Source organism: Dendrobates tinctorius, unplaced genomic scaffold (genome assembly GCF_039654945.1).
Source record: "Dendrobates tinctorius isolate UK_male_01 unplaced genomic scaffold, ASM3965494v1 ptg000029l, whole genome shotgun sequence".
In the NCBI taxonomy this organism is placed as follows: Eukaryota; Metazoa; Chordata; class Amphibia; order Anura; family Dendrobatidae; genus Dendrobates; species Dendrobates tinctorius.
This window is the reverse complement of record NW_027361697.1, coordinates 4,137,474-4,151,479: the sequence shown is the minus strand read 5'-3', so window position 1 is coordinate 4,151,479 and position 14,006 is coordinate 4,137,474. Positions and strand designations below refer to the sequence as shown.

General features: G+C 43.2%; 1 protein-coding gene across 9 annotated transcripts in view; it reads right to left on the bottom strand.

Moving 5' to 3' along the window:
* RALGPS2 (Ral GEF with PH domain and SH3 binding motif 2) overlaps positions 1-14,006 on the bottom strand; it is a 177,026-nt gene that overhangs the window by 77,314 nt on the left and 85,706 nt on the right. For all 9 annotated transcript variants that reach the window (XM_073571311.1, XM_073571310.1, XM_073571313.1 and 6 more), the window contains 3 exons: positions 13,602-13,691; positions 12,502-12,594; positions 1,032-1,158 (listed from right to left, as the gene is read on the bottom strand). In XM_073571311.1, the coding sequence (XP_073427412.1) occupies positions 1,032-1,158; positions 12,502-12,594; positions 13,602-13,691 (310 nt within the window). The remainder of the gene's footprint in view (positions 1-1,031; positions 1,159-12,501; positions 12,595-13,601; positions 13,692-14,006) is intronic.

Here is a 14,006-nt window from a genome sequence, read left to right as displayed (position 1 = left end):
GGTCCACATGGGACAAAACGGTGACAAAAAAAGCCATTACAACACTTTTTGTTGGGGCGGGTGTGGAGAGTGACAAGCCAGGCCTGGAAATTCAGAGTGAGGAGACTTTTAGGCCATGCATGTTCCTCTGAGTAGTTAAATATTCAAATAGACAATTTGCATATGAAGTTGTGATATATAATGCATTGCTTTACTACTAAGATACACCAGGATGCATCCAATCCATGGGTACCAGGTATCAGGCACTGGCTGTATGAACTCAGCCGGTTATGTTTGACTCTGAAACGCTGCACTATAATAGCCAACGGGCACCGAGACCATGCTGTAGACTAGTCGGACAGGCGGGTCCCCGGCAGCTTCTCCCTGCCCGCTGCTCTGGATGGACAGACCTCTGCCTTCGTGCACATATACACAGCTATTTAACAGTGTATTCTCTGAAACATCACAGCGTTTCAGAGTCAATCATACCTGGCAGAGTTCATATAGCCAGTGCCTCATACATGCTGCCTCCGATCGTTGCTGTTAAAGTCCGCTGCTGGCTGTATAATACATCTGTCATCTGCCCTGTGTTTAGCGGGCTCAGCTCTTGAGCACGCTCCATACAGTGGCATTTGTTACATGGGACGAAAAGATCTTATCCTGCCTTATATTTTTTTTCAGATTGGCAGAGCTAAAATAAAAAAAAAAAAAAAGAAAAGAAAAGAAAAAAAATCTTCTTGCAAAAGGAACTTAAAATTTGGGGGTAAAAGTCATTAAAATATTACAATCTGGTATTAAAAAAGGGATACACAATATTAGGAAGCTTCAGTAATTCTAACGAAAGCCCTGATAACTATGAGTGTGTCCAATAAATTAATGTATGGACATGACAATGGATATACCACGGCTTGCATTGACCGCCGACTACAGTTTTCCCATCCTGCCGCCCCAGATCACATGCCGCCAATCTCCTTTGCCACGGTTAGCTTTTGGGACACATTTACGTGAAGCTCATTACTTCCACGAGGCTGACGAGATCATTAGCAGCTTACCCAAGTAGGGGATACAAGGAGTCATCTTCAAGCTTTTGATGTAGTCTCTGAGCCGTATGTAATTATCTTCTTTACTGACGACGTACTCCAGTTTCTCGAAGGTCGTCTTGTCTTTCCGACTCAGTAGCTGAAAAGGCAAACATCATTAGCTAGAAATATGGCGGCTAGACTAAACACGGAGATGTGCCTCCTCGTTACTCGGAGAGAATCACCAATAGGAAAAAAAAAGCTGAACTGACGGCACTAAGTGTGGGCCGTACTGACGTCTAGTAGTGACCAAGACGTGATAATACTCCCTTATATCTGACAACTCAAAGTGGATTTAATTCAATTTAGAACATTAAAAAGTTATCTACGATCAATCCCCCCAAAATTTGCCATGGATGGGACAAGCCATAAGTATTACTTACCATATATATCCCCCAATGCTCCACAATGATCTTTGTTAACTTGCTGCAACTCTGATGTCAAGTCATCACTCGCCGACTGCTGATGACAGTGATTGTTGGCAGCGGTAACATTTAGTGATGTGATGTCAGCAAGTAAACAGAGACCAGAAGGGGGCATCGTAATGGAAGGGAATGTATTAGACTTGTAGTAAGTCTAATGACACCACTCCCCTGGATCGCCCTTTGGCAGAGCCAGAAACATAGTGCGAAAGGAGCCAAATATCTACAGACATAAAACATGAAGGCGAAACATTCAAGACACCAACAGCCAGACTACTGAAGGACTGCTCTCCACTGGAAGATATAATTATTACCAGATCTTAGCAATTACTACAATAATGTAATTATTGCATGACTAAGGGTAGTTCTCAACAGTGCGGGTCACGCCGCATACAAATCGCTTCTTAGTCTTGGTACTCCGGTATCAGGAATGGGCTGCTCTTCAGACTTTTACATATGCAACCCTAATTCCCAAAAAGTTGGGAAGCTGCAGAAAATGGGAAGAGAACAAGACTGCTATCATTTGAAAAATCTTTTATTGCCATATTTTATTCACACCAGAACAGATAATACAGATCAGAAGGTGACCATTAAACATTCTTGCATTTCATTAAAAAAAAAATTCTCATTTAGAAGCTGGTGGAAGCAACATGTCTCAAAAATTGTTAGGTCAGGGTCTACAAAAGGCTGGAAAAGTAAGTGGTACTAATAAAGCAAAGGGTCCATTAAAAGAAAAAAAAAAAAAAATCATGTTAGAGAGGCAGAGTCTCAGAAGAAAAGGTGGTCAGATTTTCGCCAATCTAATCAATGGTGTCTAAAAATCGTGGAACAATTCCTCAAAGCAAAAATTGAAAAAACTTCGAGAAGCCTGCCATTTAAAAACATATCATCATCAAAAGATTCAGTATTTCTGGAGAAATTCATGTGCAGGGGGCATTTATGCACATGTAATCGAAGTCCATTTATCACAGTACGAGGCAGTTAAAACATGGATGAATGTGACACGCATCTCTATTCTCTTCATACAGGTAACCAGCTCTTTCAATCTCTGTTCTGAATCAACTCCTGTGTTTCTCCACTCCATTCAATGTCAGCAAGCAGCTAATCCTGAATGCCATATATGTGTTTTCAACTATGCAAGCTTATATCTGGTATATAGTTATTTCAACTTACTCTGCTTGTCCCCTTATGTTGTGAGGTCAAGAAACTTTTCAAAATGCTTTATGATCCATGTAGTGCTGGACATCTGTTTATCTGACCACAACATTGGGTCCTGCTGTCTCAATTTAGTTTGATTGATTAACGAGAAGAGAGAGAGCAAAAAAAAAAAAATCTAAGCCTTAGCCTCCTATATATTCATACATAGCTTGGGGGAGCATTTATGCACATGTAATCGAAGTACATGTATCAAAGTATGAGGCAGTTATAACATGGCAGTTAGGCAGGGCAGGAGACAGGCAAGACATTTATATACATCTACTCCCTGTACATTTGGATTACAACAAATATATACCATATGCATTTGTGTAATTTATATCCTGGCCGCTGCATTCACACACATCCACCTCCCTGGCATTAACTCTCTACACTCCATCCATATCGGCCCCTCGCTCCTTTCCTCTCCTATGTATAGCACTCACACTCTTTTCACATTGTTAAATTGCACAGATCCAGTCAGTCCCACCATTCAACATAAGAGACGCTCTCACAAATCACTTAACCATCTGCTCACTCTTTCTATCCTCCTTCTCCTATTCGCAGGAGACATTGCTCCCAACCCTGGTCCCCCATGTTATAGAAAGTCACCCCCCCCCCCCAACTGCTACACTCAGAAACCCCTCTAATCTTATTAATATTCCCTGCATGCCATCCGTCTCTCTTAAATGTGCACTTTGGAATTCTCGCTCAGCGTGTAACAAACTCTCCTTCATTCATGACTTTTTCCTTTTTAATTCTCTTAACCTTCTGGCTCTTACTGAAACCTGGATCCAGCAGTCAGACACTACCGCTGCTCTTTCATACGGGGGACTACACTTCTCTCATACCCCAAAATCAGACAATAGAGCAGGTGGAGGCGTTGGTCTGCTCCTATCACCAAAATGTACCTTTCAGGTTATCCCTCAACTACCCTCACTAGTCTTTCCTTCTTTTGAGGTCCATGCTGTCAGACTATACACCCCCTTCTCCATGCGAGTGGCGGTGGTGTATCGTCCTCCCGGCCCTTGTCAACAGTTCCTGGATCATTTTGCCACTTGGCTTCCACATTTTCTCTCCTGTGACATCCCTACCCTCATCATGGGAGATTTCAACATCCCCATTGCTTTTCCCCTCTCCCCATCTGCTACTCACCTTTTATCTCTAACCTCCTCGTTTGGCCTTTCGCAGCTTACTAATTCTCCAACGCATGAAGACGGAAACTCCCTCGACTTGGTCTTCTCTCGGCTTTGTGCAGTGGATGATTTTGCAAACTTCCCTCTCCCGCTCTATGACCACAACCTTCATTCATTCTCTATCAAGAACTGCCAGGCTGCTCAGGTCACCCCCACTGCCCATACTTATAGAAACATACAGGCCATTAACACCCAGAAACTTATGAAGAACTTGCAGTCTTCATTGGCCCCTATCTCCTCCCTCTCATGTCCTGATTCTGCATTGAAGCATTACAATGAAACACTTCAAAGTGCCCTGGATGAATTTGCATCCCCTATAAATAGAACACCACAACGCAGACGGCGACAACCCTGGCACACCCTGCAAACACGTTTCCTGCAGCGGTGCTCCAGGTGCGCCGAACGTCTGTGGAGAAAATCCAATCTACACAAAGCTTTCATCCATTATAAGTTTATGCTTAGAACATACAACACTGCCCTTCACCTCTCCAAACAAACCTATTTCAACATCCTCATCACCTCACTGTCCAATAACCCTAAACGTCTCTTTACACTTTTCATTCTCTACTCAACCCAAGAGTACAGGCCCCAACCACGGAGCTCCGAGCTGACGATCTGGCCAATTACTTCAAAGAAAAAATTGACCAGATCCGACAGAAAATTATCTCCCAATCACTGTCCTCCCTCCCCCACTGCATTTAGCTCACACTCTGATTTTGAACCAGTCACAGAAGAAGAAATAAGCAAGCTCCTTTTATCTTCTCGCCCAACCACTAGCACCAGTGACCCATTTCCGTCACATCTCCTCCAGTCCCTTTCCCCTGCTGTCACCACTCACCTAACTAAAATATTTAACCTCTCTCTCTCTTGTGGTATCTTTCCCTCCTCATTTAAGCATGCCATTAAACATCCACTACTTAAAAAACCATCCCTCGACCAAAACTGTGCCGCTAACTATAGACTGTCTCTAATCTTCCCTTCATCTCTAAACTCCTGGAACTCCTGGTCCACTCCCGTCTTATTCGCTATCTCTTTGATAACTCTCTTCTCGACCCTCTCCAATCCGGTTTCCGCTCTTTACACTCTACTGAAACTGCCCTCACTAAAGTCTCTAACGGTCATTACTCCATGCTAATTCTCTTGGATCTCTGCAGCATTCGACACTGTGGATCATCAGCTCCTCCTCACTATGCTCCGTTCCATTGGCCTCAAGGACACCGTTCTCTCCTGGTACTCCTCCTATCTCTCTGACCGCTCCGTTACTGTATTACTGTATCTTTTGCCGGTTCCTCCTCCTTTCACCTTCCCCTTACTGTTGGGGTTCCTCAAGGATCGGTTCTAGGCCCCCTCCTCTTCTCCTTGTACACTGCCCCTACTGGTCAAACAATCAGTAGATTTGGTTTCCAGTACCATCTCTATGCTGATGACACCCAATTATACGCTTCTTCTCCTGACCACGCCAGCCTTTCTAGAAAACACGGGCGATTGTCTAAACGCTGTGTCTAACATGTCCTCACTATATCTGAAACTGAACCTGTCAAAGACTGAACTCCTTGTGTTTCCTCCCTCTACTAAAGGTACCTATACCCGATCATACTTGACTCCGAGCTTTCCTTTGCCCTCCACATTCGATCACTGGCTCGCTCTTGTCATCTGCACCTCAAAAACATTTTTAGAATTCGACCTTTTCTTACTTTGGACTCTGCAAAAACTCTTACTGTTTCTCTTATTCATTCTCGTCTCGACTATTGTAACTCTCTTCTAATCGGTCTCCCTCTTACCAAACTCTCCCCTCTCCAATCTGTCTTGAATGCCGCAGCCAGGATCATATTCCTCACCAATCGTTACACCGATGCCTCTACCTTGTGCCAGTCATTACACTGGCTACCCATCCACTCCAGAATCCAGTACAAACTTATTACCCTCACCCACAAAGCTCTCCATGGCTCAGCACCACCCTACATCTCCTCCCTTGTTTCAGTATACCACCCTACCCGCGCCCTCCGTTCTGCTGATGACCTGAGGTTAGCATCCTCAACAATCAGAACCTCCCACTCCCGTCTCCAAGACTTTACACGTGCTGCACCAATTCTTTGGAATGCACTTCCCAGGTCAAGACGATTAGTCCCCAATCCCCACAAGTTTAAGCGTGCCCTGAAAACACATTTATTCAGACTGTCCTACCGCCTCAACACATTAACCTAATCTATCCCTGTGTGGCACAGTCAAAAGTTTTACCATAACCAGGTTCCCCGCATCATGTTCCCACATGCTTTATGCATCCATTAGCCCTCTGTGTCTGTACTGTTACACACTTAACATTATGGCTGTTCCAAACAACCAGGGCAATTGTTACCACCCACCTTTCGTGTCTCCCCTTTTTCCTCATAGATTGTAAGCTTGCGAGCAGGGCCCTCACTCCTCTTGGTATCTGTTATGATCTATGTGATTATTGTTATGCTGTAATGTCTATTGTCTGTACAAATCCCCTCTGAAATGTAAAGTGCTGCGGAATATGTCGGCCCTATAGAAATAAAAATTATTATTATTATGTGCACAAGGGACAAGGTCGATGCTCAATACTGGATGCTCATGATCCTCCGGCAGCACTGCATTAATAACAGGCATGATTTGGTTGTGTAAATCACTGTATGGGCTCAGGAATACTTCTAGAAATCCACATGCAATCCACAAGTGCAAGTTAAAGCAGTATGCCAAAAATCCAGAAAAGTGGCTTTTTAGGGCCAAAGCTCATTTAAAATGGACGGAGGCAAAATAGAAAACTGATCTGTAGTCAGAGAAATCAAAATCTGAAATTCTTTATGGAAACCACAAACTCCGTGTCCTGTGGACTTAAAGGAGAAGGACCATCCAGCTTGGTATCGGCGCACAGTTCCTGCAGCTTGGTATCGGCACACAGTTCCTGCAGCTTGGTATCGGCACACAGTTCCTGCAGCTTGGTATCGCTTGTTATCAGTCCACAGTTCCTGCATTTGATGATACGGAATTGCATTAGTGCCTATGGTGTGAACACATAATACCGTAGATCTTGAAAGCTGCCATCAATGCTCAGAATTATATATAGGGTTTAGAACATATGCTCCATCAAGATAACGTCTATTTCAGGGAAGTCCTTGCATATTTCCGCAAGACGATGCTGAATCACATACTGCATCCATTGCATCATCAAGGCTTCATAGAAGAGTTCGGGTGATGAAACAGCCACCTGCAGTACAGACCTTTCACCAATAGAAAATATTTGGCGTATTATGAAACGAAAAATCTGGCAAACACGACCCTGGCCCGGACTGTGGAGCAGCGAGAATCCTACATCAGGCAAGAATGGGACAAGATTTGTCTTCTCAAACTCCAGCAAGTGGTCTGAGGTTTACCTCTGATCTGTGTCCCATATTTTATATTTAAAATTGTTGCATTCTCATTTTCCTTACATTTTACAAAGCGTCCCAACTTTTTTTGGAATTGGGGGTTGAACAATTCAAGCCTTAAAAATCATGAAATAAGAACTAAGAATTGTAAGAACAGTTTTATGACGCCAGTGGTCATTTTACTTCTATTCTCCTTCCACGGAAAAATCCCAGAGACACAAAGGGGATATCTGGGACTTCACATTTATACAAAGCTTGGTATATTTCACCCTGATTTTGCAATGAGGTGTGCGTTTTCTTCCCAGAAAAAAAAAAAAAAAGCACCTTGTTGGGACATGAAGGAGATAAGCCTCTGTCAGATGTGTTTGGCAGGAGCTTTCTCTTTCTGTTGAAAACACGTGAACGCTGAGCCAAGCCACACACTCGCATGTCTGAGAGAGCCGTCTGCTGAACGGACATTTTGAAGACCGTTATCTCACGATCATGTGTATGGCAGTTTTGACACATAAAACATCTGCAGTCAAGGTGGGAAAAAAGTCAAGGGGAAAGAAAAAGTCAAGGGGAAAGAAAAAGTCAAGGGGAAAGGAAAAGTCAAGGGGAAAGGAAAAGTCAAGGGGAAAGGAAAAGTCAAGGGGGAAAAAAAAAAGTCAAGGGGGAAAAAAAAAAGGCAAGGGGGAAAAAAAAAAGGCAAGGGGAAAAAAAAAGGCAAGGGGAAAAAAAAGTCAGGGCACCTTAAAGACATTAGATGATTAGCTGATGCTGCTGAAATGTGTACAGCTACCTTACGGTCATCTCTGGGGAAAAAGGATTTTTTTTGGTATCTCATAGAAAAACAGCCATGGCTTTACTCACACCAGAGTAGTACTGACACATTTAGATAAGTAAATATAATTTATCTTCTGGAGCGTCAAATAATTCTGCTTTACATGTACAGGTCTGTGCAGAGTCCATACAGACACTATATTCATCAGGATTTAGAAAAAACAAGGGATAATTAAGTGTCCATATAGACACAATTCATGCAGGCACACAGCTACCGGAGTTTCGATGCAAGCCATGATATTACACGGTGTAAAGAAAAAAAAAAAAGAACCAGCTGGTTTTAGTCACGTCGCGTTTCGTCGTTGCAGATGCCAATCAAACCCGGCCTGAAAAGAAGCTACTCATACGCAGCAGCTGGCCGAAGCATTAGGGAAAACACCCAATTAAAGGCTTTCGTTGAGACAGTTTGGCTGCTATCGCCCCTTGGGGTAAAATTAACTCCGGAAAAAAAAATAAATACAAATAAATGTATAACATAGTCAGGACTTAACAAAAGTGAGCTCTTCGGGTCCTCCAAACCTGGAAGCAACCGCAAGAAAACCCAGACCACACTATAAAAACACTTGGGGTTTACCAGCGCCGGGGACCAGACCCAATATTCTCCTGGTTTACTGGTCTCCAGGAACGAGCGCTTTACACACTTGGATGACTGCAAAAAAAAAAAAAAAAAAAAAAAAAAAAAAAGACTACAAGGAGCAGCCAAAGAAGAAGACGTGAGTGAGATTACAGATGTTCTCACACAGGACAATAACGGAGATTATGCGCATATCCAGTAGCAACGACCATTCATCACGGCAGGGTGACAGAACATTTTCATTTCCGGGATTAATAAACCCTAAAAAATAAAGGTCTGTAAATAAGACACCAGAAAATCTACAGCTATGCTAAGGGAAGAATAAACAGTCATGTGCAATTTAATTTTTGGTTGTTTTACTACAATTTATGTTTTCTATCAGTGTTGGAAAAGGGAAAAAAAAAAAACACAAACAAAAGCATAGATACAGTCATGGCCAAAAGTATTGACACCCCTGCAATTCTGTCAGATAATACTCAGTTTCTTCCTGAAAATGATTGCAAACACAAATTCTTTGGTATTATTATCTTCATTTAATTTGTCTTAAATGAAAAAACACAAAAAGAATTGTCCTAAAGCCAAATTGGATATAATTCCACACCAAACATAAAAAAGAGGGTGGACAAAAGTATTGGCACTGTTCGAAAAATCATGTAATGCTTCTCTAATTTGTGTAATTAACAGCACCTGTAACTTACCTGTGGCACCTAACAGGTGTTGGCAATAACTAAATCACACTTGCAGCCAGTTGACATGGATTAAAGTTGACTCAACCTCTGTCCTGTGTCCTTGTGTGTACCACATTGAGCATGGAGAAAAGAAAGAAGACCAAAGAACTGTCTGAGGACTTGAGAAACCAAATTGTGAGGAAGCATGAGCAATATCAAGGCTACAAGTCCATCTCCAAAGACCAGAATGTTCCTGTGTCTACCGTGCGCAGTGTCATCAAGAAGTTTAAAGCCCATGGCACTGTGGCTAACCTCTCTAGATGTGGACGGAAAAGAAAAATTGACAAGAGATTTCAATGCAAGATTGTGCGGATGTTGGATAAAGAACCTCGACTAACATCCAAACAAGTTCAAGCTGCCCTGCAGTCCGAGGGTACAATGTTGTCAACCCGTACTATCCGTCGGCATCTGAATGAAAAGGGACTGTATGGTAGGAGACCCAGGAAGACTCCACTTCTTACCCCGAGACATAAAAAAGCCAAGCTGGAGTTTGCCAAAACTTACCTGAAAAAGCCTAAAACATTTTGGAAGAATGTTCTCTGGTCAGATGAGACAAAAGTAGAGCTTTTAGGGCAAAAGCATCAACATAGAGTTTACAGGAGAAAAAAGAGGCATTCAAAGAAAAGTACACGGTCACTACAGTCAAACATGGCGGAGGTTCCCTGATGTTTTGGGGTTGCTTTGCTGCCTCTGGCACTGGACTGCTTGACCGTGTGCTTGGCATTATGAAGTCAGAAGACTACCAACAAGTTTTGCAGCATAATATAGGGCCCAGTGTGAGAAAGCTGGGTCTCCCTCAGAGGTCATGGGTCTTCCAGCAGGACAATAACCCAAAACACACTTCAAAAAGCAATAGAAAATGGTTTGAGAGAAAGCACTGGAGACTTCTAAGGTGGCCAGCAATGAGTCCAGACCTGAATCCCATAGAACACCTGTGGAGAGATCTAAAAATGGCAGTTTGGAGAAGGCACCCTTCAAATATCAGGGACCTGGAGCAGTTTGCCAAAGAAGAATGGTCTAAAATTCCAGCAGAGCATTGTAAGAAACTCATTGATGGTTACCGGAAGCGGTTGGTCGCAGTTATTTTGGCTAAAGGTTGTGCAACCAAGTATTAGGCTGAGGGTGCCAATACTTTTGTCCGGCCCATTTTTGGAGTTTTGTGTGAAATGATCAATGTTTTGCTTTTTGCTTCATTCTCTTTTGTGTTTTTTCATTTAAGACAAATTAAAGGAAGATAACACCAAAGAATTTGTGTTTGCAATCATTTTCAGGAAGAAACTGAATATTATCTGACAGAATTGCAGGGGTGTCAATACTTTTGGCCATGACTGTATGTATATATAACCGATACTACTGTCATTCTTTAAAGGGGTAGTCCGGGCATTTAATGCCGATGACCTCTCTTTTGGATAGATCACTAATATAAACGTGGTGGCGTAAACATCGAACAGATCTGAACAGCACGGCTCTAGTCGATGTGTAGCAGCCGCTGCAGAGTACTGCAGATCAGATCCTAGGATTAGCCACCTGAACCTAATAACATCAGATCACACTGCTTCCCACTAATCTTATATTGAGGATGTATTGACAGGTCATCAATATTATATGAGTGGACAAGAATTTTAAACAGCGATCCGTCGGCCAGACAGGCCGGCAATCGGTGGCTCCATCCGTCGGCCAGACAGGCCAGCAATCGGTGGCTCCATCCGTCGGCCAGACAGGCCGGCAATCGGTGGCTCCATCCGTCGGCCAGACAGGCAGGCAATTGGCCGATTGATCCATCGATTGCCTGCCTGACCGACGGATAGATCAGTTGGCCAGCCATACAGGTAGGTGTACAGTCCTTCACTGCCATTCAGTCTCCATGCACACAGTCCAGCTCTAAAACTATGCCACGTATACCGTTTACAGCCATTTCTTGAAACCACTGAACCCCTTAAATTAACCATTTCACCAAAAGCATCCTGGCATGTGCATCCACCGAGCAATGGCCGTCTACACAGCACTGACTATTCGTGATCTGACTTCTGAGGTCACATCCCATACAGATGTTTCCCATTAGACACTTCTTTCACCTTCCCAGTTTGCACAGCCCCGTCTCCTGGCTATTGACATCTCCTTCACCCTCCAGTGAATCGCTCTCCATTGCAGCTTCTGCCAGAGATAACTCCATCTGTCACTTGTCTCTTCCCCAGTCTTTAATGAGCTGCTCCTTTATCCACCTGTCATCTCTATCTACAGTATGGCAGTCACTGTATCCCCAGACCAAGCAAACCTCCGCGTGGACACACGTGGCACGCACAACGTGTCTAACAGATTAACACCAGTCCATGAACTCTTCTCACATCCCAGGAGCGACAGGAGCCCGACCACAGACAAAACACCATTCCTCAAAGCAATCTTCATTACCAGAACGGGCAACAGAAGAGAGCAGGGATGAATCCATGGGTTGGTGCAAAATCTCATTTCAATTGCTGATTATAATCTGCTGAGGATAATCTGGAGATGGAGGACACGCCAGGAGTTGTCGATCTGCAACAGCAGAAGGGTCTGTGACTGGAGACCACTAGATCGTGGCTTCAGACAGGTCATTGTTTTAAGCCCAAGTTGCCCATTTTGCACTAACAGAGGAGGTTCTCTTATAAGACGACCTGTAAAGAGTAACAATCACTTTATAGTACACTTGAAAATAAGAAACTTAATATACCTTATCAGAGAAATCCACTCCTATCTCTCGATGGACTTGATCAAAAAAAAAAAAAAATCTCTTCAGTGCATACAGATTTTCCCATTCCAGAGATGGGAGATAACAGTTGGTGCTCATAAAGTTCCATGCAGAAACGTCTGCTGCCTCTAGCGCCCCTCTCCTCCACAGAATTTTAAAAGCACCAATTGACATCTCCCATCTCAGTAATTTTACAGGTTTTACACATAAATTGGAGAACCAAAAGATAAATCCAGAAGCCGATAAGATACTAAAGTTTCTTATCATCATCTGCACAATTGATATATGAAACAAAAATAAAAAAAAAAGCCTCCAAACATCTGCCAAGAACAAGTGACACCCGTTGCTAGAAGCGTTAAAAGCAATGAAAAATATAAATATTTCTATACTACTTACTGCCCACGTCTTGGTGAGTCGGAAGATTGGAGTGCTCTGTAAACCGGACACCACAGCCATTAATGCGTGCAGGTTGTTCAGCTCATACAGCTTCTGTGGACATATGACATATACACTTTACAGTTTGTTCTTTTTTTTGCATTCTCTTTTTTTCGTTCTATACTTCGCAATTTCACGACCAATTTTGTCAATTGAGTTCAATTAGGAAAAGTTGAGCGGAATCAAGAATTGCTGCTCCATTACCGCACTGAAAAACATTAGCTCCCGTATATGGGTATGTGCCCACGCTCACTATTAGCAGCAGAACATCTGCGGCAAATACTGAGGTGTTGGCAGGAAAAATAGCTTCAAATCTGCAAGAAAAAATAAGCAGCGTGCATGGGATTTCAGGAATCTCATACATTTTGTTGGGACATTTCCTTTTTGCATCAAAAATGTGGCATTTGTTAACGCTGTGGCTGCAAAAATACACACACTTCATTTTGGAGGAGGGCAAATGGCGCAGCAGATCATTGCAGCAAGTAGACTTGATGCAGACTGTATGGATAAACGCCATCCATCCATTCGCCGTTGCCTCCTACCTCCCTTTTAAGTAGTTTTAATGTTATTTCAAAGTGAAGTAAAGGTGTTATTTTTTAGTAACGGAGTGTGCGGTACTATTTATAATGCCCCTTGTCTTGAGATATGCCTTTACGGTGGGATACGTCACAATGGTCTGTTGGAGGTCCCCATCAAGAGACAGTATGATGGCTGAAAACGCGCTGTGACCATCCCCAAGAGTGATTTTTCTGTTTTTTCTTCCTTACTGATGCTTTTAAAGTGTTGGAAGAAACGCCTGCCATCACATACATCAATGTCTGAATCCTCGCTCTGGGAATTGCACTACAAAGCCTCTTTCCACAAACTTCCAGGGCTACACTGGGAGAGTTCATGGACTCACAGGGCGCCTGGAAGCCTTTAATGGAGTCGAGGAGGAACTGCCAAATGAAGTGTCAGGAATAAATATTTATCCTGGGGTGTGAGCTGTGTAAGGACGCGGTGATGTCCGCATCGTCTACTCAACACCAAGGCGGAAGGAAAACACTGTGGGCTTCTCTCACCTTGGCAGTTTTTATGTAATGGCTCAAGACCTCAGCACGAATCTTTAGTGTTTGTGCGTGAAGGATCTCTCTCACGACCCAGAAGCTCACCTGCGGAAAACAGAAAAGGAGAAATATGGATTTAAGGAAGCGCGTAGACCAAGTGTGACAGGCCGGTATGGAAATTCACTGGGGTTCAATGAGTTCTTTCAACACAAGGTTTCTGACACCGTCCAATAGACGGGCACAGACCGGGGCGAAGGCGGAAAATCCTTTCACAGAAAAACTTGTCAGCCATACATAGAACTATGGACCCGAGGATTGAAATACACCCACTGCATAACAGAGGACGGTGGTCCGACTGGTTAAAGGGGCTCTCAAATGTTATGTTGGAAGGGAAAAAAAAAAAAAGATTTTTGTGTACTC